The sequence below is a fragment of the Zonotrichia leucophrys genome, chromosome 17 (assembly GCF_028769735.1).
Source record: "Zonotrichia leucophrys gambelii isolate GWCS_2022_RI chromosome 17, RI_Zleu_2.0, whole genome shotgun sequence".
NCBI lineage: Eukaryota > Metazoa > Chordata > Aves > Passeriformes > Passerellidae > Zonotrichia > Zonotrichia leucophrys.
Window position 1 is genome coordinate 4,089,125 of NC_088186.1, and position 21,737 is coordinate 4,110,861.

General features: G+C 47.7%; 1 protein-coding gene across 2 annotated transcripts in view; it reads left to right on the plus strand.

Annotated features, from left to right (window-relative positions):
• The window catches only part of DDX31 (DEAD-box helicase 31), a 47,096-nt gene extending 27,784 nt beyond the window's left edge, over window positions 1–19,312 (plus strand). Inside the window, exons 18-20 of one of the 2 annotated variants that reach the window (XM_064727752.1) lie at window positions 4,771–4,882; window positions 9,977–10,157; window positions 17,181–19,312. In XM_064727752.1, coding sequence (XP_064583822.1) covers window positions 4,771–4,882; window positions 9,977–10,157; window positions 17,181–17,331 — 444 coding nt within the window. In that variant the 3' untranslated portion in view covers window positions 17,332–19,312. The remainder of the gene's footprint in view (window positions 1–4,770; window positions 4,883–9,976; window positions 10,158–17,180) is intronic. The other variant, XM_064727751.1, reaches the window with a different exon arrangement.
• The last annotated feature ends 2,425 nt before the right edge of the window (window positions 19,313–21,737 follow it).

Genomic DNA, 21,737 nt, shown 5'->3' on the forward strand with positions numbered 1-21,737 from the left:
TATAATGGAAGCAGGAGATGTTACAGCCAGGCTTTTTGGTGGGTTTCCCCATCTTTCCTTTTTTTTTTTTTTCCTGTTTTAAGAATGAACTTTTCTACCTCAGTCTAGTCTTACTGTGTTTCAATTTATTTTTTTTTCCATTATCATGTTCTCTTAATTAAATCAGAAGTTTTCAGTACTTATCCCACCCTCTCAAACCTAAAATCTTCCATCTTCATCACTGGAAGTTTCCTTTTTTTGACAGAAATTCATAAATCTTTTCCTGGTGGAGTTGGCATTTTTGGGAGTTACCCTGATGTCTCAAACTGGTTAAATAACATTGCACTTTGACTTCTTTCTCTTGCATTTCTTCTTTTAGCTTATAAATAATGTCATTGTCCACACTCATTATGCCAATGGTTTGGGATCTGCCAGAACAGGATTTTAAGGAATCACAAGGCAGAAAAAGTTCTCCTATCCCACTGTTTCTCCATGATGGCAACAGTGCTGCTTGTTTAACAGAGGGATGGGGATGCAGATCAAGCAAACCTCTGGGGTAGGCTTTTATCTTTGGGGTCTTGGAAAAATGTCTAAGGTCTCAAATTAATTGTCCTGCTCATCCAAACCAGGATTAAAGCTTGCCTGTGTGAGTAAAGCACATGGAATGGCTTCCATGCCCCTCCAGTAGCAGTGATTTATTTGATCTGTCCAGACACTCAGTCATGGACAGGTTTTATTTTCAGTTTGCCTCTGAGTCAGTTTTAAATTTAGATTTTTTTTTTATTATTATTATTGGGGTGGAGTTTTTTTGTTTTTTAGCTGAACCTCCCTGGAAGACAGGAATCAAACACAGTTTTTTTTTCATGCCCATTAGGGTGCAATTTTAAAATGAGTTCTGTCTCAAGGGTCTGAAGGGGATAAAAGACAAAGTGGAGATGGGAGGAGGGGAGAAGCTGTTTTTCAGGGACATTATGTTTCCTGCCATTTGCTTTTTTTTTATTTATATCTCTTGCACTGACCTCACACTTTGGAAATTATGCACCTAGCTTTTTATCCCTCATTTTTGTCTTACTTTTTTTTTTTTATTATTTTCCCCCAGCACCAGGAAGAAGAGATGCCTCATTTTGAAACCTAAAGGGGGGAATAAGAAAAGTCCTTTGTAATATATTGCCATATTATCACTAAATCCCCTGACAGTTGTGACACAGAAGCAAGTCACCTGTCACTTAAGCTTGAGGTCTCTTTAATTTTCTCCTGGAATTCGCACCAGGCTGTCTTTAATTTGAGGCCTTTATTGGAATTCTGAAACCTTTCTGCCTCCCTGGTGCTCAGATCTATTCTGAGTGCTGTTACAGAATGTATACAATAACCAACACAGGGATTCAGAGGGGGCTGAAGCACTGTTTATTTAACACTCTGGAGGGATTTTCGTGCTTATTCGGTCCTGGCTACCCAGCTTTCAATATCGCTTTGACAACCGTTATGCCCTTCTCATTAATTTTAAACAGTTAAAACACAGGAAAAAGAGAAAAAGTTTTCATTATTAAAGTGCTTTACTTTTTAATAACAGAGGATTCTGTCCGCCAGGGGAAAGGGCAAACCTCACTAATTTCACATTCATATTAAAAAGCGCTGGGAAGGTGACACTTGGTGCTGCCAGGAGGCTGAACAAAAGGAAAGTGCCGGGGGCCGGGAGGAGCAGGCGGGGCCAGAAAGTTTTGTGTTTCACGGCGGTGGAAACTTGGTGGTGACAACAAGGAGTGGCCACTTGGGGGTCACTGAACCTCTGCAGAGTCCTTGATGGGGATGGGCTCAGCTTCAGGGCATGCCTGAAGTCAGAGGAACCTGTGGAAGGAATGTCCAGAAAAGGTGAGGAAGGGTCCAGAGAGTGAATTGTGTGAGGAGCAGCTGAGGGAACTGGCTGAGCCCTGAGGAAAAGAGGTTCAGGAAAAACAACTCACAAAGGAACCTGTGAAAGGAGTGTGCAGAGAAGGTGAGGAAGGATCCACAGAGTGAATTTGTGTGAGGAACAGCTGAGAGAACTGGCTGAGCCTGGAGGAAAAGAGGTTCAGGGAAGAAACTGTGGCTCTCTGCAGAGCTCTTGGCTGGGGATGGTCTCAGCTTCAGGGCACATCTGAATTTAGAGGAACTTGTGGAAGGAGTGTCCAGAGAAGCTGAGGAAGGATCCACAGAGTGAATTGTGTGAGGAGCAGCTGGGAGAACTGGCTGAGCCTGAGGAAGAGAGGTTCAGGGAAGACACTGTGGCCCTCTGCAGAGCTCTTGGCTGGGGATGGTCTCAGCTTTAAGGTGCATCTGAATTTAGAGGAATCTGTGAAAGGAGTGTCCAGAAAAGGTGAGGAAAGATCCTGAGAGTGAATTGTGTGAGGAACAGCTGAGAGAACTGGCTGAACCTGGAGGAAAAGAGGTTCAGGGAAGAAACTGTGGCTCTCTGCAGAGCTCTTGGCTGGGGATGGTCTCAGCTTCAGGGCATGCCTGAATTTTGAGGAACTTGTGGAAGGAGTGTCCAGAGATGGTGAGGAAGGGTCCAGAGAGTGAATTGTGTGAGGAGCAGCTGGGAGAACTGGCTGAGCCCTGAGGAAAAGAGGTTCAGGGAAGACACTGTGGCCCTCTGCAGAGCTCTTGATGGGGATGGTCTCAGCTTTAAGGTACATCTGAATTTTAGAGGAATCTGTGAAAGGAGTGTCCAGAAAAGGTGAGGAAGGGTCCAGAGAGTGAATTGTGTGAGGAGCAGCTGGGAGAACTGGCTGAGCCTGGAGGAAAAGAGGTTCAGGGAAGAAGCTGTGGCTCTCTGCAGAGCTCTTGATGGGGATGGTCTCAGCTTCAGGGCACACCTGAATTTCGAAGAATCTGTGAAAGGAGTGTCCAGAGAAGCTGAGGAAGGGTCCAGAGAGTGAATTGTGTGAGGAGCAGCTGAGAGAACTGGCTGAGCCTGGAGGAAAAGAGGTTCAGGGAAGAGAACTCACAATCAGGTGGGAGTCAGGACCTGCTCCCAAAAAACAAGGACAGGAGGAGAGGATACAGCCTCAAGCTGTGCCAGGAAAGGTTCAGGTGGAGCATCAGGAAGAATTTCTTCACTGCAAGGATGGTTGAGCATTGGAATGGGCTGCCCAGGAATGTGGTGGAGTCCCCATCCCTTGAGGTGTTCAGGAAAAACTGGATGTGGCACTCAGTGCCATGGTTTGGTTGACAAGGTGATGATCAGTCCAAGTTTGGACTGGATGATCTTGGAGGTGTTTTCTGACCTAAAGGATGCTGTGATTCTGTGAGATGGGTCATGACCCTTTCTTGAGGGGACTGGGAGACAGCAGAGAGCAGAAATCTGGGAGAGTTGATGAGTTCAAACAGCCAGGCTGTCCTTGGAGGGGCAGTCCAGGCAGTGAGTGAGCAGGAGCTGCAGCCCTGGGTGTGTTTGCTTTGCTGAGGAATTACCTGGGATTCTGGAAGCTGTGGGATCCTGAGATTCAGAGAGGGCACAGTGCAAATTTAAACTACATTTGAGGTCTGTCTCTAGGCACATTTGCTATTGGGCACAGAGTGGCACATGTGGGACAGGAGAGCACTTTGTGTCAGGTGCTGGCAGCCCCCGGGGTCCCTGGGGTTGGTTTGTGGTGTCAGTGGGATGTGGCTGCTCTGGCCTGGCAGCAGTGCCCAGGACAGAGGGGTTTGCAGCATTAGCATGCAGATCTGGCAGGGAGGAGCAGCAGGATTGCTGCCTTGGCACAGGGCTCCTCCAGCATCCCAGGAGCTGGGTGTTTGTATTCAGCCAGCCCTGCTGGGGTGAGGGGTCTGACCATACCAAGTTGCTGCCTTGGATCTGGCACTCTCCCACTTGGATGCTGGTTCCTGTCTTGAGTCCCACTGGAGAGCTGTGGAGAGGTGCACATCCATGGATGCTTGGCTTTGCACTTTGCTGTCAGCTTTCCATCAAACATTTCACTCGTTTTCTGGTCCACATTTCCTTTCTCTGCCTGGATCCCTCAGAGAGGGACAGAGCCTCTCTTCTCCTCCCAGTAACAGCTTGCTCCCAGGAATGTTTGTTTTCCATTTCCTGAAGTGCATCCTACAATCTGATCCCAGGAAAGCTGGAACACGTGCAAAATTGCCCTTTTGGCCTGAGGAAGTTTATTCTGTCGTGCCTTTGGTGCAAGGGGCTTGTCCTGCTCTAGAGGAGCCAAGTGATGGCAGTTCCAGTCAAATGTGATGTGTTGGCAGTCAGGAAACTTCGTGTAGAAATCCATGCTGGAATTGATGGGAAGTTCATTTGGTTGCCTTTGTTCACAGCTGCTGAATTTGTCTCTTCTCTGGAGCTTGGGGGTGGTTGTGGATCTCATGGTCTCCTGCCCTGGGTGTTTTGGGGAAGGGCACAGGAGAGCTTGCAGCATCACTCTGAAAATGTTATTGTAGGGTCTGGAGGGAGTTATTCCAAATAATTCCAATGGAAACTGGCAGTGGGATCTGGCCTGTTGTACCTGGAAGAAGAAAAAAAAAGAGAAGGGAAAAGAAAAGGAAAAAGATAGGCGATAGATGTTAGAAAACACAAAATTAAAACTGATTTGTTCTCCCCACCACACGGCGCTCACTGGCTGCTCTGACTTTAACATCTTTATCTGGATTTTTTTTTTTCCTCCTCTAGTAATATTGAGAGGATTACCTTTGTTGGCCCCTGGGTAGTTGCTGTGTGATTTTACTGTTATTAAATCTATTGTAAACTGCTTCATTATTCCTGACTCAAATTCTCTCTTTCCTCTAATCCTCCTGCCTCCCTGGTAGAAATCCTGTGGCAAGAACCCTCAGGAAGTCCGGGAGAGAGCCACGGTCCTGCAGACAAAATTTGAAAATCTCGTCCACTCCAGCGAGGGGACTGTCCGGTGGGCCAAGAAAGGTCAGTGATTTCCTTCCCCTTATCCCACAAGGGCTCAGAGGAGCTGCCAAGGTTTCCTTCTGGGGCACAGCATCAGGGAAAAGGCCTGGAAGAAACATTTTGGGGCTGCTGGGCTCTGCAGAGGGCTGAGGCAGGCCCAGAAGGCTTTGTGGTGATATTAAATGTTAATTTCTGGCGTTCCCATATTATGTGCAAATGAGATTTAGTCTTGGCTTTCAGTGGGATTCACATCCAAGGGCTTTGACCCAATCACAGGGTTGTGTGTGTTACGCTGGGAAGGGGATGGGTGACTTCACCACATCCTGCTCCAATTCCCATCAGATGCCTCCAGTTCACCCCAGGGGTGAATTTGAAGCCTGAAAAGCAGGATGCAACCCTAACCAGTAAAAGATCTTGGATTGGTGCTGGTTGAGTGGGATGGGGGATAAAAGAGAGAGGGGCAACAACTCAAAAAGGCAGGAAGAATAAAAACTGGGATGAACTTAGTAATTGTAGCTGTGTACAAGTCTGGGGTTTGATGTGCCATCTTTTCCAAGCAGTTGGCACTGAGCAGTGTAAGAGACTCTGCCCTTCTTCCTCTCAGTTTGGAAAATGGAGAGGAAAACAGATTTGGGAGAAAGATTAAAATGTTGCTGGGGATGTGGTAGGAAAAGAAACACCAAACTGAGAGGAGCCATAAATGTGTTGCAGGGTTGGCACTGTGGAAAGTCTGGGCCCAGAATTCCTGAGCACTTACTGGGAATTTGACTATGAGTTACAAGTCCACAAAATGCAAACCCATATGAAAGAGACTAAGCCATTCTTGTTCACAGTATTTAGGACTGGAGCCTCTCCCCTTTTTTGAGTCTCCTCTTCCCACATCTCCTTTCCTGATTGTTTTCTTTTTTACCTCATTGCTCTGAGTCAAGCCCTGCTCTCTAAGCTTGGGTAGAAGTTATTTCAGTTCTGCAGCGTTTCCAGTTAAAGATGAATTTTAATTTCATTTAAGATAGATTTTAATTTCATAATTTAATTTCCAGTTTAAGATTAATTTTAATTAATCCGGTGAGATGAATTTGAATGGTCTGCATCATTCCTGTTTACCATTCTGTGTACCTGCTGTGTGCACCTGCATACAGATGTGGGACAGGTGAAATCACCTTCCAAGGGGTCCAAAACCGTATGGGGAAATTGCTCTTGGAGTTGTACAGTGTTTGGAGAAACTGGAGAAGGAGAGGCTGTTCTCACAATTAAAGTTCAGCATGAAAATTGTTAGGAATTTTGAGAAGTGATTGTTCAGGAGGTCAGAGGTGCTGTTTTTTAGTGAAAGTTGTACTCCCCTCTCAGGTGATGTCACAGTCCAGAGTATCTCCTGTGACTATCTGCTTACCCCAATTATTCTGCATGCTTTTTTATTTATGTGTGGCTGGATTGAGGTGCAAAGGGTTTGAAATTCTGCTGTTTCACTCTTGCTCTCCCTCCACTACTGCACATCCCCGGGCTGAAATCTCACCCCACCTCCAGCAGCTGCAGTGCTGATTTCAGTTCCTTGGGGTTTTCAAACTGTGATTTCAGTTCCTCGGGGTTTTCAAACACCTTCCTCCTGCAGTGAAAGTGCTGGACTTGCTACACAAGCAGCTTGCACCCATTTTCAGGTGCGTGGTGCAGTTTTGTAGCTGCTTTTTTAAATCCACAATCTCAAAGCATATGACTAAAACAATCATAATCCTTCATTCTGCATGGATGAGCTTCTTGCTGCTCACTTGGGATTTCCTGTAGCCCCTGCAAACTTCTAGCCTGAAGTGCCTGTGACAGGAACAACCAGAGAATAACTCTGGTCACACCTAAAAAACCTCTGTGGTTCCTCTCTACCCAGTGTCACTGTGCACACACCCACACTTGTTGCTGACCTCAGCATGAATAACTTCTTTAGCCACAAAAAAGAACCACAGAAAATACATCAGGAAATGCTGAAATGTTGTGCATCCCATTTATCTTGTAGAGGAGCACTCCACCTCTTTTTCCAACTCTGCTATCTACATATGCAAATTTTCCACTGCTGAGTGGCTTCCATAAGCCCCTCTTCCTCCCCTCTGAGCCAGGCATCATGAATAATTAACATGGCAGCTGGCTTTTGCTTTCATGGCAGACAATCAATTGGAAACTGTGCCAGAGATGCATTTGTTTCTCTCTCTTTTTCTGTTTTTCCCCATTTTCTGACCTAGTCAATGTTAATAAGCAGTGCTTGCACCTCAGCCTGCTTTCAAAAGCAGAGTGGCTCCCTGCCCGCTCTCCCCTTCTGCCTCTGCCTCCCGTGCTTTCCACACTCGAATCAAATGGTTCAGGGAAGGTGCTGCCCTTCAAACTTGATTGACTGATCAGCAGTGAGATGGGTGGGAGGAGGGCTCTGCCTGGGCCCTGCTACCTGGAGGATGAACCTCAGCAAGAGTGGAGCCCCTTTTGGGGAGCGGAGGATTTGCATGGTGATAGTGCTTCATTTCAGAGCTGTGGGGCCAGAAGGAGCTCAGGAGAGTGATCCTCTGTTACAGAGAGGGTAAGGAAGCAAACCCTGCCTTCCTCCTCCTCATTTCCCAGTTTTACAGCCAGCAGTTGAGCATTTTGCCTCCTTCCTTTCTGTCCTCAGCACCTGTGTGTGGGGAGGGACAGCAGAGTCACAGGAGCCCAGGGCTGTGGCACAGTGCTCAGATCCGTGGTGGTTTTGGTGCATCCTTCCCTCCTGCTCCCAGCTGCTCTGGCAAAGTGCCTCCCAGTTTATGCAGCCCTGCTGGGGCCAGTGCTGGGAGCCTGGTGAGCAGGTTATGTCACCTGTCTGCCTTTCATATCCCATTACCCTCTCATCCCCTGTTTAAAATAACAACAAACCAGCCCATCTAACCCCCATATTTTTTTTTCTTTTTCTGGCTTTTTTCTTTTCTTCCTTTGATTTTCCACACTTATATTTCCTGGAGAAAAAAATGGGGATGCAGGGGTACAAAGAACCAATCTGAATCCTCTGTCTTAGTGAGCACAAGCCCAAATCCCACTCCAAGCCAGTGCTTGTTACCTTAGACTTGTGTTGGTGTGGTAAAAACTCTCAACAGCTCACACAGTTTGTTCCTGTGGCATCAAGGTAAGGAACCCTGTACATGAATTATGGCCTGACCAGCACTGTTACCAGTCTTTGTGAGTTGTTTTCCTAAAGCTCTGTCTCTTTGATCACAAAATCATAAAAGAATTTCAACTTAAAAAAAAAAAAATCCAATAAAGCGTTCAGTATCTGGCCACTCTAATTGCACATAAAAGCCAGAAAACATGACTCTGGCAACACTCTAAAGACCTGATAGTAAAGATTTTAAAAAGAATCTCATCCACAAAGGTCTTCATTTCCATCTCTGGGGTGCTGTAATGAACATCTCAGCTCTGGGCTGCTCAAGGTGAGGCATTTCCTGGGCTGGCTCTGTGACCTGCAGCTCCCAGCTCAGCTCTGGGTTAGTGCCTTGCAGCTCTCCCTGCTTTTGTGTGCTCACAGCTGGATCTGGCAGATGTCTGTCAGGACTTTGGGAAGAGGGGGAGCCTTTGACACTTTTGATTCTGTAATTCTGATTTTGGGGGGTTGGTACCAGCAGCTTTTCCTCTCTGCACGGCTGTGAGAGGTGAGCTCAGCCTTCATAATAACAGGATCTTTAGTATCAGCCATTTCAAATGCTGTGAGGCAGACAGCTGTATTAGCTCCAATGGGACTCAATTCAAAGCAGGAGCAAGTTCCTATTGTTCCCTTTGAAGAGTTACACCTTCTCATAGGTGAATTTGACCAATAACTTTATGAAAAAAAAAATAGCAGCAGAACAGGAGTTTTGAGAGCATTTGAGCTGGTTTATAAGCCCTCAGAAGGATGGCCTTCAGACAGGAGACTGAGACAGTATTTGGAATTTAGCATTCTCTTTTTTGGGAAAACACAGGTCTCCTGGTGCTCAGAAGCCTCTAAAAGAGCAGCATTGTGAAATTGGGAAGAAGGTGCAAAAAACTCAATCTTTTCTTCTCATCGATTGGGAAAAGGAGTTCGCTTTGCTCAGTAAACAGAGCTTTGATGGATTCCCTGGGTCCTTCCAGGAGCTGATCTGCTAAAATGACATTTTTATTACTGTTCATAAACTCCAATCTCCGGCTGCTGCCAAGAGATTAGACATAAGCTGTGGGCAAACTTGCTGGTCCGGTGGCTCAACAGGCAAGGGCAGGAGAGGTGAGAGTTTAGAGCTCACTGCTGGAGGGAGTGACAGGGAGAGGAAGATGCAGGAGGTGCTTTGGACTCAGGGCTGGGGGCACACAGGAGGTTTAGCAAGCTGGGGATTGAGGGGAGGCATTTTCTGAGCTGCAGAATTTCCTTCTGGAAGTCTCTCTATTCCCAGAGCAGGGGCCAGCCCGGGTGTAGTGAACGTTCTGGGGATGGGGAGGAGCAGAGGTAGTGCTCATATTAGTGGATGATTGTCTTTAGAGCAATGAGCCCTGAGGGAAGGGCATTACAGGAATATAAAGATGGGAAGGGAAATTTGCACACAGTTCTATTATTTTTCCCTTTTGAGAAGGTGAGCTCTGTTCTCAGTGTGCTGATGAGTCAGGAAATCCATCCGGCTCTCAGATATTTATAAGGGACTAGCTGGTAACTGGTGAAAAATGCATGGACTACTGGGACTCTAATATCAGAGGAGCCTTCCTGTGCCATCTCCATGCTTCCTTTTCTTCATCCCTGCATCTCTGTTCCCACTCTCCTCTTATCTGCTGCCACTCAGTATCAATGACTCTTGAGAGAAATGCCACAAATTCACCTTTTGTGGCCAGAGGAGCAGCCTTGCAGGAGCCAAACCCAACAATTCAGTGGAGCTTTGTTTCAGTTCCTAACACCTCCCCAGCACCTTTTGGGATTGTACCAGTGCTGTGCAACCTTCACAGGTTTTTAACATGCCAACCTTTTCTGCCAGCTGCTGACCAGAAGGTGTCCCAAAGGACCAGCCCCATGTCCTTTCAGCTGGAACAGCTGAATCTTTTAAGTGTTTATATAAATATATATAAAAATGCAGCAGCAAACAGAACTCACTGGTGTTTTTCCTTCCCCCTCAGCACTGCAGTCTTTCCTTTGTGCCTATACCACCTATCCCAAGGAGCTCAAGCACATCTTCCACATCAAATCTCTCCACCTGGGTCATGTGGCCAAGAGCTTTGGGCTGAGAGATGCCCCCCAGAACCTGACTGCTCTTCCAACTGCAGCCTCAAAGAGGAAAACCAAAGCAAAGCCAAAAAGGTAGGTCAGCCTGATGTTCCTGAGCTGTGCTTTGCTCCTCAAGGTGGTTGGGCTTGCTCCAGGAATTGAGTGTAAAAAAAGCAGATCTGTTGGTAGAAATGATCCTTCTGCAAACCTGGAGGTGTGAGTAGCTCTGGGAAAAGAATTTCAAAATCTTGTGGGATCTGTCCTGAGGATAGTCTGCAGCAAGCCCAGAGTTCAGCTCTGTCCCCTCTGGTGTGTGTTCAGGGCTGTTCTGGGTCCTCCTGTTGTGTGTACAGAGCTGGAGACTCCCTGGTGCTGCTGGAGGAGCCCTGAGCCCTCTTCTGTGCCTGCAGGGGAGCTGAAGGTGCTCAGTGCATCTGACCCTGGCTGCTCTGATTTGTTCAGGACAGAAAATCCTCTCTTTTGGGATCACAGTGCTGAGGGCATGCTCTCTTCCCCAGTGCAATGGCAGGATCCAGAAAAATCATTGCAATAATTCAAAGGAGGAAAATCTTTTTTCTTTATCAGCATCAATGGTGACTTTTTCCGTGTAATTGTTGCTACAAACCCTGTTAGCAAACCTCAGCCATGCAATTAAAGCACTAATGAACATAATTGTTCCAGGGCTGGGCACTTCTCTTGCACATGCACCTATCCTGTGAAAAGAAAAAGAAAAAAAATGCAAGGGGAAGGGATTTGAAAATAAAAAGTTGGAGCGTGCATTGTCCTGCTTTCAGCAGCCACCAGGGACAGGCCACTGCTCTGCCTCCTGCTCCAGCTGACCCTCCTCAGCAGATGGGCAACAGGATGGGAATGCCCCTGTGAGCAGGGGATTTAAGGGAGCTTTATTTCGGGAAGAATAGCCTGATTAGCTGATAAAGAGCATGTAAGATGGTATGGGGTGGGCTTTGATGTCTTGCTGGCCCAGCAGGGTGTCAAGCTATGAGTGACAGTAGCGTGTCACAGGATTACTTGGCCTGTAACAATGCCTCTCTCTGTTCCTGTGATGTTGCTACTCTGTTAGAGCTACTTTTTCCCTTGTTACAAACCTCTTTTAGATGGGGGTTCCTCCTCCCCAAGTCTTCATCCCATTAGAGCACAGACAAGCTCAGGATACAGTAGGTTTTTACACACAGGAGCTGTGGGGCTGTGGAGGTGTTGGAACAAATGGTCTGAGAGTGATTTGAGAGCTCATTTGCACGTGGATCACAGAATTGCAGCTCAAGGAAAGTGGGCAGACTTTGCACAGCTCTGTCACGGCTCAAGATTCCAGATTTCAAATCCGGGAGCATCTGCAGAGTTAAGACCCTGCAGAAAAAAAAAAAAAAAGCCAAAGTTGTGATGTGCAACAATTGTTCCTGCCTGTGAAACTTGGCTTTAATCAGCTTTCTCTGTGTGTGCTTAAAAAATAAATAAATAAAGGGAGAGGGTATATTAGTATTTATAGGATAGTTTAGAGAAAGTGAATATTGATTCAAATTCAGTCTGCACTTGCATAAATCCAAGATTATGCTATTAACTTAGAGAATTGCTCTTGATTTCACACTGACAAAGCAGAAAGCAAAACTTAGCCTGCCATTTAGAAGACAAATGGTTTCTCATTGTAAAATGCAAGGCTTGAAATTATAACAGCACAGTCACAGAGCAATCTTTTTAATTATATTTCTCACATGATGCTGTGAGTGTTGGTTGTCGTATTACACATTGTCTCCCAACATCTGATACTGGTTTTTAATCAGGCTGCTCACTAAAGCCTCATCTCTCAGCACCTGCCTAGAGAATAAAGAGCAGGTTGAAAGTGGGGTAAAGGCAATCATTAAATGTTTCCTTAAGAGGACAAAGAAAACTTTTCATTTCTTTTGAAGTCTCCTTTTGTGCTTGGCGCCTCCTTGGAGAGCCCGCTGGGGGAAGGTGAGACAGCAAGAGGGAGCAGCCAGGTGTGTGATGTTCCAGTGCTGAAATGTGGGAGCAGCCCTGTCCTCAGTGCCCACGTCAACTTCCATGCATTTTTCAGAGGTCTTTGTGCAAACCAGCTGTCCCCTTAGCTGGAGTGCATCTTGCAAAACCCGATCTGAAGGCGGAGAAATAATTGCCGGCGCTGTTCGCAGAAAGTTGCAATGCTGTGTTGAGGTGAGAGATGAGCACGAGAACCAGATACTGCATATTGAATTACAGTACATCAGCTTAGTCAGTGTCTGGGCTCATGCTTTGGCTGCAGGCTGGAGCAAGGAAGCTGATCCCACCTGCACTGAGGGATTAGCTGTCCTTGCTTTGCTGGAGTCGCAGCACGCCGAGGAAGGGGCTGACAGGCCAGATAGATTTGTCTTTTGACTCCTTCACAATGCACATTCCACCATGCATCCCTGTGCTGCTCAGGCTTTTGCATTCTGCATCAACTGAGGGCCTGCTTTCCCTTTGAAATCAGTGTGTGCCCCCAAAGGCTTTCACTGCACTGAGCAGTTGCAACTTAATTTGGCTTTTTTGTGAGTTCGAGCCATCACAAAGAAAGGTGGCTCTTTAGTTCAGCTGATTCTGTGGAACTCCCTGCTACAGGAATTTCTGATGCAAGATATGCTCAGAAAAATAGAATTTACTTGAGAGTATCAAGAATTGCTACAGCATATGCAAAAAGTGATATGAAAACAAAGGTGAAAACCCCCTCGTGCTTCAGAGTTTAAGCCCAGCCCTCAAGTGAAATGGGATCAGGGAGAGGAGTTTGAGAGCACTGCTGTACATCATTATCACAGTGCCATTGCTCTGATGTGGAGATGGGCATGGCCTGGAGGCTTTGGCTGCAGGATCATTGTGTTAATTCATTCTTCAGCATGGTCAGATAGAATCAGACAGCTCCTGGGAAACAGATCTTGTAGCCCTGTGTCCTCCTCATGGCCAGGGCAGCACTTTGCTTTGGGTGCAAACTCGTGGCCTTTTACCTTCTCTCCCCCCCCACATCCTTGGTTCCACTTTTAAACATCTTGGCATTGACAATTTTTGAAGAAACACAGGGCTTGTGACTCAAGGCTGCAGCTGGGCCTCCCTGCACAGCAATTGTCTCATCATTAGAAGCACTTTGCTTGCCAGTTTTTATGTGCACATTTAGAGCTTTCCTGATATCACTTAATTAGTCAAAATGCAGCTTTGGAATTCTGCCCACTGGGAATTTCACTTTGGGCAGTGTGCTCTAGGAAGCCAAACTGGAGCTCAGGTAAGAGCATGGGCAAATGGAGCCAAAAATGAGAGTAAGAGAGACAAGGCTGCTGTGAAAAGAAACATCACCATCACTCTTCATTAAGGCAGTTCAGGGACACAGGTGAGTCCTGGCTACCACATCATGATGTTATAAAAGAAATCCTCTTATGAAATGAAAGTTTTATAGTTGTAAAACCCATCTGATTGTTTCCTGCATACAGCAGTGCCCTTTATTACTGTCCTGTTCCACTGTGGCTGCAGCACAGAGCCTTTGCTCCATCTCCAATCAAGTGAACAGTGCTTGCCCACAGAGCTGGAAAACCTCTGTGCACCAAAAATTGTCATCTCTGTCTAATTGAAATATATTCTGGATTCTGGGCTGGGAAGGGGCCTGACAGAAGCAAGAATCCTGGGTGGATCCCAGCCTCCCAGTGCTGCTTTTTGCCTTTTTCCATAGGGTGAAGACCAAGGGGTGGCAGTGAAAGTGGGACTGGGGTTTCTGTGTGGCTGAAATGCATTTAACTTCAGTAGGGCAAGGTGGGCTTTGCTGCTCAGCACACCCCAGTGTGGAGACCACCCTGCCCTGAGTGTTCTGGACCAGGCTTGGTGCTCATTCTGGCTGGGTAATAATTTTCCTTGATCTTCTCAAGCATCTGCATCAGCTGGGAGCAGAGGACCTGGGCCATCTGTTGACCTGTCGAGAGCAGTGGAGGATTGCTGATGGATTTCTTGCCCCCACTCTGCACAAAGAACAGCAGCAAAACCAACCCAAACAGGGTTGCATTGGCTGCAGATGGTTCATCCAATGCTCCAAGCAGGAAAAGCAGGTGTTGCAGCAGCCTTGGCCCAGAGGTAACCCAGCTCTGCTGCTGGCACAGTGTCAAGGAGCTGTTGGAGATGCTGTCAGGCAGATTGATGGTGCAATCCACGTTGAAATGGTTTCTGATAAATGGAACGGCCTCCTCGGGTCTCTCCAAAGACACACCACGAGTTCTGGGACTCTGTGGCAGAACTTCATCCTCCTCCTGCCTCAGCTGGAGCAGTTTGGGAGCCCTTGGAGGCTGCAGATGCTGGGAGAGGTCACTACACCTGTGCACTGCATTGCAGCAGCGTCTCACACAGCAAGACAAAGGAGCTGGCAGTGATGCCAGCCAGGTTGAGAGGCACCTCCAAGAACAAACTCACTCACACTGAGGGGAAAGATGAGCAGAGGAGGCATCTTCTGAGCCAGCACAAGGAGATCAGTGCAAAGCATTCAGATTTGCTCAGAGATGGAGGGTTGGGCAGCACCAGCATCCCTGAGATCCCTGTGGCTGAGGTGGGGAAGGGGAGCAGCAGGCTGGGAACTGTAAGGGGGTGTAGAAAGGAACTGAAGCAGAGGAGAGAAGAATTTTACTCTTCCCTTCACTGGACACTTTTCCTTCCAGATGTTCCTCTCCTGCCTTTTCACCATTCAGTGATGTACTTAGCAAGATTCACAAGTTTCTCATGTTTAAACAGTGTTTAAATCATTCCAGTTTTCTGAAGGAGAAGAGATTTTTTTTTTTGGTCTTTAAAACTTTGGCCTGGTCTTTTCCAGCCCTTGAGGAGATAACAAAGTCATCTGGGGACAGTTCCTCTTTTTCCTTATTGTGTCTTTGCTGAGGGTCTTGGTACCAACTTTTGTGAGGTTGCAGCTTCATTACAGATGTGCACAGGCAGCTCTAAACCTGAGTCTTTTATTCCTTCCTCTGTCTCAGTATACCATGATACCTAGACATGAGATCACAGCAAGAGATGCTCATCACCCATGTGCTTTTCCAGTGATGGGAACATGGGTTCTGTCTGTGTTGCAAATGCATCTTTACATTTACAGCTTTTCTGTGAAGCTTTTTGCCACAGTATCACCACAGAGCTCCCTTAAATTAACATCCCACCAGGGAAAGCCCAGGGAGAGCTGGGAGAATGGACAGGGAGGCCAAAGAGATTAAAAACCTTACCCAGGGATGCTCAGGGGTGAGTGTTAAGGGCTTGCTCAGTTCTCCTGGGCTTTGTCTCATACCCCAGGTGAGGGAAGATGCTCTGTGGTTATCTTGCTGCTCCCAGAGGCTGTCACCAGCTGGGCAGAGAGGGGAATTTACAGCTTTACAGCAGGAATCAGGGCTCCTGAGCTGGTGCAGTTTCCTGGTTCCCTGCAGCTCCTCCATCTCATGGTTACACAGGGCTTTGACAGCTGCTTTTCTTCTGTGTGTGATGAGCACAGGTTCCACAGCACAACTCCATTGATTTTTGTGGCCTTGGGTTAGAGGGAGAGAGCTCCCTTTCCCCTGCATCCCTGCTTTTCTGTGCACAGCTGATCACCTCAGCAGGGAGTATTGATTTACTAATTGGGCAGCAATTTCACCTGATTGATAATAAAGTGTTGGACAACCTCCCTGCTGAGCTGCAGCTCAGCCCTGCAGCTACTGGTGGATTCCTTGTCCTTCTGCAGCAGAGAGTTCCCTGTTGTTCAGTAAACTGGTGTGTTGCTTGGAAACCCAGGAATTACTGTAGGAAATGCTTGGAGACAACAATCAAAGTGTCAAATAGGAACTTCAGCCACTGGCTGAGCAGAGGATACCCCTGCACAGGCTGTGGGAAGGGAGCAAACAACACCCCAGGCAGCCAAGAATTCATTCCCTTGTCCTCCCTGGGTGTTTGAATGCCTTGATCCATTGCTGCAGCCAGAATTTCTTCCTTCTCTCCAACACCCAGCATGGGTTTGGGCACCTGAAGGGACTTTGAGTGCTAGAAAGTGTCACCTTTAGGACTGCTGAGTGCCTGTGTTGTCACCAAAGCTGCTGTTCAGTTCAGTTCCCTCATGTGCAGAGGGACAGACAGATTTCTGTTCTGTTTTTCTGGAAACTCTTGAGGTTTGTTACAAGTCCTTACCAGAACTTGTCAGAGACGTGACCCTGGAGGTGTTCAGGCTGGAAGGGGCTCAGGTTGGACTTGGTCTAGTTGAAGGAATAAAGGAATGTTTAGGGTCCCTTCCAACCCAAACCAGGCTGTGACTCTGTGGTGATGAAGAGGAGGGTGGGACATGCCACGTGGACACCCTGTTGTGCCCAGGACCATGGGAATGAGGTAGGGAATCCTCATTCCTGCACCCAAGAAATTGTATTTTAAATAACTGAGGGTGAGCTTTGCCCAAGGTTATAGCACAGGACAGTGGCAGAACTCATGGTGGGAAAATGCTGAGTGGGTTTTTATATTTATAGCTGGCAGTTTAGGGCTGCAGGGACACCCATGTTGGAGTTTGGTGGCCATGCAAAATGCAGCTACCCTTGCAAAAGCCAATCTCTGGAGGGGGAGGCTGTGAGGTGCATGGGATGGCTGCAGGACACTGCAAGAAAAGAAAATCTGTTGGGTTTAGACTCATGACATTCTAATTTTTTCCTTGGTTTATTTGGGAGGGGGTTGTGGATTTAAGCTTTATTTATAAAACATTTCCATTGTTCAATGTCATTGTGCTGTTAGGTTGGTTGTTGTTGTTGTTGTTATTATTATTATTATTATTATTATTATTATTATTATTATTATTATTTCCAAACTGCTGTGTCACCTCATTCATCAGCCTTCAGGCACACAAGCTTCCCTCCTTCTCCCCACCACCCCTGCAAGAGCATTTGTACAGAACAAAGGCTTGCTTTGAAAAACGCCGTGAGATTTTGCCACCTTTGTGGAAACCTGTCACAACAAAACCTAATTTTGCACGAGGCAGAATTTCAAATCAAGCCTCAAGGAAAGGGAGCTGCTCCTTCTCTAAATGTGCAGCTGTCAGTGGTGTTGCAGGAGAAGGGGTTCTGAATTCCTGAATTTCTGAATTGCTCTGCTCTTCCCCCTGCCCAGGTCTGAGCTGCTCAAGAAGACCCACAGCAAACGTCGCCTTGCTGAGCTCCTGTGCTCTGAATATTCCAGTGGGATGGACACTGCTGGGGCCAAGGTCAAGAAGAAGAAGAAAAAGCAGAGGAAAGCTGGCAACCAGCAGATTCCAACATAAGCCAGGCCCTTCCAGTCTCCGTGGCTGTAAAAGCTGCTGGAGTGCCTCAGCCGGGGGTCAGGGTGACCTGCCAAAGCAGCTGAGGAGTGTTTCCATTTATCAGGCAAGTGTGGGAGGGATCCTGGGGATCTTGGCCTCCTCCCCTTCATTCCATAGGTCCAAGTGGGATGGAATCTGGGCGTGTCCTGGTGTACTGCTGCAGTTCAATGTGGCCTCCTGAAGATGCACCGTGTTCCTGGGATGGTTTTTTAGCAAGGAAAATAAAAAAAGGTTAAATGTGATTTTCAGAGAAATGTGATGTGTGTGCAACATAAAAGTGAGACAAGTTTGGGCAGGCAGGAGATGCTTTTGTGTTTTAGGAGCACTCCCCAATCCCTTCACTTGCTGTTTCCAGCCAGGTAAACGTGGCAGGGAGGAGCACCATGGAGAGGGGAATGTGCCCTGTGCCCTGTCACTGCACAGGGAGCACTCCTGCTCCTGTCTCAGGTAATGAATCCACACTGCTGCCCCCTCCTCTCGTGTCCCTGTGCACTGAGCAGGGTCTGTCCCTGGTCACTGTTAGGCACAATTGGCACCTGCAGGGATGCCAGTGGCAGGACTGTGGAGAACTCCTCAGTGCAGTGACACAGAGTCCCTTTGGGCAGAGCTCATGGGCACAGAGCTCCTGGGGACAAACTTTGTCACTGTGGGAAGGAGCCAGAGTGGAACCCAGCAGTCTCCAAACTTCTCCTTGCCTGCAGCACGTTGTCATTCCTGATTATGTAACACACAGGGAGTCTGAGATGTCTCACCTCTCTGAACATTAAAGCCTTTGCAGGTTCTTGCAAACCCTTGCCAGTCATGACCCAGCCTTTTGGGGTTCTCTGCCTTGTCTGGGCCTGTTTGGGCTAATGGATTCCACTTCTTGTTTTTCCCATTTGCCATCCTTCTTGTTCCCATCAGAGAACTGGGACTCTGGGAAAAGGGATGGCCCCAGTGTGCTGAGCCTGGCACTTGTTCACCACAGTCTGTGAAATTAAACCTAAACTTTCCCATTCTGAGTGGGAAAGTGCCCCAAAACCTGCAGGAGATTTCAGGTGAGCACCCACCTGTCCCTCCCTCTGCTCCTTGAGCACAAGCACCAAGCAGGGCAGGGGTGAGAACAGCACAAACCCAGCCAAAACACAACTTTGTGCTCCCTGCATGTGTCTTCCTCGAGGAAAGGGAGGAGGAAGAGCAGCCCACCATGACCTGAGCCAGGCATGTTTTATGCAGGAGCAGAAAGTGCTCTAAGAGTGGCAATTTCAGACGTCAGAAGGAAGAAAAGTACTGAAAAGGGACTATAAACAGATGAAAATGATGCCTTGTAAATGCAGAATTGAGGGCACCTACTTTGGGCTCTAGTGAGTCATACAAAGGATTGTAGGAGAGCAGCAATCAGCCCCAAAGTATTTAATTTCTGAAGTGAAGGTAACTTTTGAAACCAGAATTTTTCTTTCCTCCCAGGCAATTATTAAACACTTCCATTTCACTGCAATACTTTTTTCAACACTTCTGAAAGATGACAGAAAGGCTCCAGTATCAAATCAACCATGATTTTTCAGAGAGAATGAAGTTACAAACATTTACTAGATTAAAATAAAATAACAAAGCCCACCTGATTTAGTTATGAGAACTATTTGGAAGAGCAATCAGGTTTAAGGCAAATGTCAACTTCAACAGAAAAGAAACCCCTGAGGATGAAAATGACTCAGAATGATGCAGAGAGTGCAAGTTTGGGAATGATCTTGTGCATGAAGGGAAAGTACATGACCTTCTCCTGGCTGACTGTCACGCAGGAATTAATAGGGACTATTGGCAAATTCATAAGAGTAGGAAAAAGCCAACAGCACATGGGTGAGAGACATCAGGAGATCTCATTGCTGCCTGGATTAACTGGGCATGAAACAGTACAAATGGTTATGATGAATAAAGTGATTTTTAAAAAATATCAGAGTGCCTTTTTCTTTCAGCTTCACCATCTTTAGCAGATAGGGCTGCATTGCTTGAGTGATTAGGGAAAGAGAGAGGAGGAGGTTGTTGAATGAGTGTTAAAAGAAATGCACGTGCACCTGAAGTTAAATGCACATGTACCTGAGTTTTCTCCTAATAAACTTGAAGGCTGATGAGAAAAAGGTGTTTGAATTGTGGCTGGGTGGGCAGGAGTCAAATTGTGCCCTTGTTTACACTTGGGCAGCTCCAGATTAGCTCTGAACTGGCTTCACCCTTGTGCCCCTCTCAATTCAATAAGGACCTGGTAGGTTTGGGGTTGATTTCACTCAAATCACCCTTTCATTCGTTCATTCAGGCAGGGCAGGGTGTGGTGCTTGGAGCTGTGAGCTGCTCTAGAGTTCCATCATTTCATCATCATTTCCATCAAATCTCCACCACCTGCAGCAGGACCAGGGTGTTGTGTGTGCAGAGGTTCCCAAATCCTCTGAGCACCCAAATGCCAGAGGAGCAGCCAGGGGTGACAGTGGATTCCTGTGGCATGGAGCAGGTGGATGTTGCCCTGAACTTCTCCTGGATTTGTCCCCTCTTGCTCTGAGGTACGTGGTGTGTGCTGAGGGGCCTTGGCTGGGTGGGAGCTGGGTTTGGCAGTGTTGGTGGAGCTGCAGCTCTGGTTTTGGCTTTGGTCCTGTCTGCTTGTCTGGATTGTGGTGGAAGGCAAAGGCCTCACTGCCCTGCAGCCCAAAATCCCTGGGTTTGGTGTGGAAATTGTGGCACTGTGTAACTTTCCTACAAAGCTGATTGTGAGTCGGACCAGGGCTTTGCTGGGTTTGCCTGCCCTGCTCTCACACCCTGGGATTGCAGGAGAGAGCAGGGAAAGCAGCAGTGCTCTGGGCTTTCCATTCTGACATAGTTTGTTTGGTGCTTGGATGAATCCATGGAATATCTTGGCTAGAAACAATTCTGCTGATTGCAATGGTTTGTGTGTGCTGGCATGTCCAGCAGGGCAGCTCCTCCTGTGCCAGGAGGGGAGGAAGGTGGCCCTTGAGCTGGGTAAAAGGGACCTGAGAGCCAGGACTGTGTTTGGCCCTCTGGATCCAGAGCCTGGAGCTGACAGAACCCAGCCAGCAGCAGTTTCTCTGTTGGGCTCTGCACCCTGGAGAAATCCCTGCTGCAATACTCCAAAGGTTTCCCTGCTGCGACTGCTGCTTCTCAAGTCTTCCATTTTTTTGCTTCATAGAATTTCAACCCAGCACAGCCTGTCCTACCCCTGGGGCTCTGCCAGGACTGTGCCCACCTGGCACCATCCTCTGGAAACATTTCCAGCCTGCTCAGGGGCTGCTGTAGGTGCTGGTGGGTTCTGCTGTGGGACAACACCAGCTCCCATCTCAGTCCCTGCACACAGGCTGGAGGTGAGTTTACTCCTCCAGCAGGTTTTGAGATCCTCCCACACATAATGCTGTTCAGTGTGGTGCTCTCTGTTTAGAGCCTGTGGTGCCTTCCCTAAACTGTTTTATCTCAAAGCTTTGCTCTGCTGTGAGATCTCCCTGGCAGCAACAGCTCCAGCCCTCCCGTCCCCTCTGTTCCTTCCTTCCCACCACCCTGGCACAGCCATTCCCCTTCCCAGAGCAGAGGATTCCCTGGGATTCTGTCCTGCTCTCTCCTCCCGTCCTCCCAGCACAAACTGGAGTTGGCACCGTGTTATGGTGCTGGCTCCACTGGTACAGGGGAGTTTCCAGCTCCTTCCAGATGTGAAATGGCAAATTTAAATATTGCAATTACAAACGTGTAACGAAGCCTTGTACTTCATTAATGTAAGAGGAGGAATCTGCTACGGCTACAAGGACAATTAAATATTAGAGAATGTCTTTGATTCACATTCCTGCTGTGTAAATGGGAGGAAGGTTGCTGTATGCTCCTTGCCTTTGCGCTCACAAAATGAAAAGCACACCCACTGCAAGTTGTCCTTTGATAGATTTTTAATATGATTTTAAAGAGTTTTGTTTGGCCTCATTCTTATTCAATGAGATTAATTTAAAGCACTTATCCCCTGGGTTTAAGTCAATCCATGTAGGATTTGGGACGGGGGTTGTTGCCCGGGGAGGGGGTTGTTTGCAGGCCTCTCTGAAAGACTCCTTTCCCACTTCATTAACCCCGAGCTGGGAGCGACCCCCCTTCTTCCTCCTCCTCCTCCTCCTCCTCCTCGCCCAGCCGAGGCGCGGGGATTTACCAAACTCCTCCATTCACATGCAAAGAGCCGGCCCCATCCCTCCACAAAGGCCGGGGGCTCTCGGCCCCAGCCGTGGCTGCGCATTTGGCCGAGCCGACAATCGCGGGGCTCGGGGCGAGCGGGGCAGAGCTCTCGGCACGGGGGCACCGGGCTGGGCCCGTGGGTGCCGGGGGGGCCCGCAGACAGCCGGGGGAGCGGCCGGGGCCGG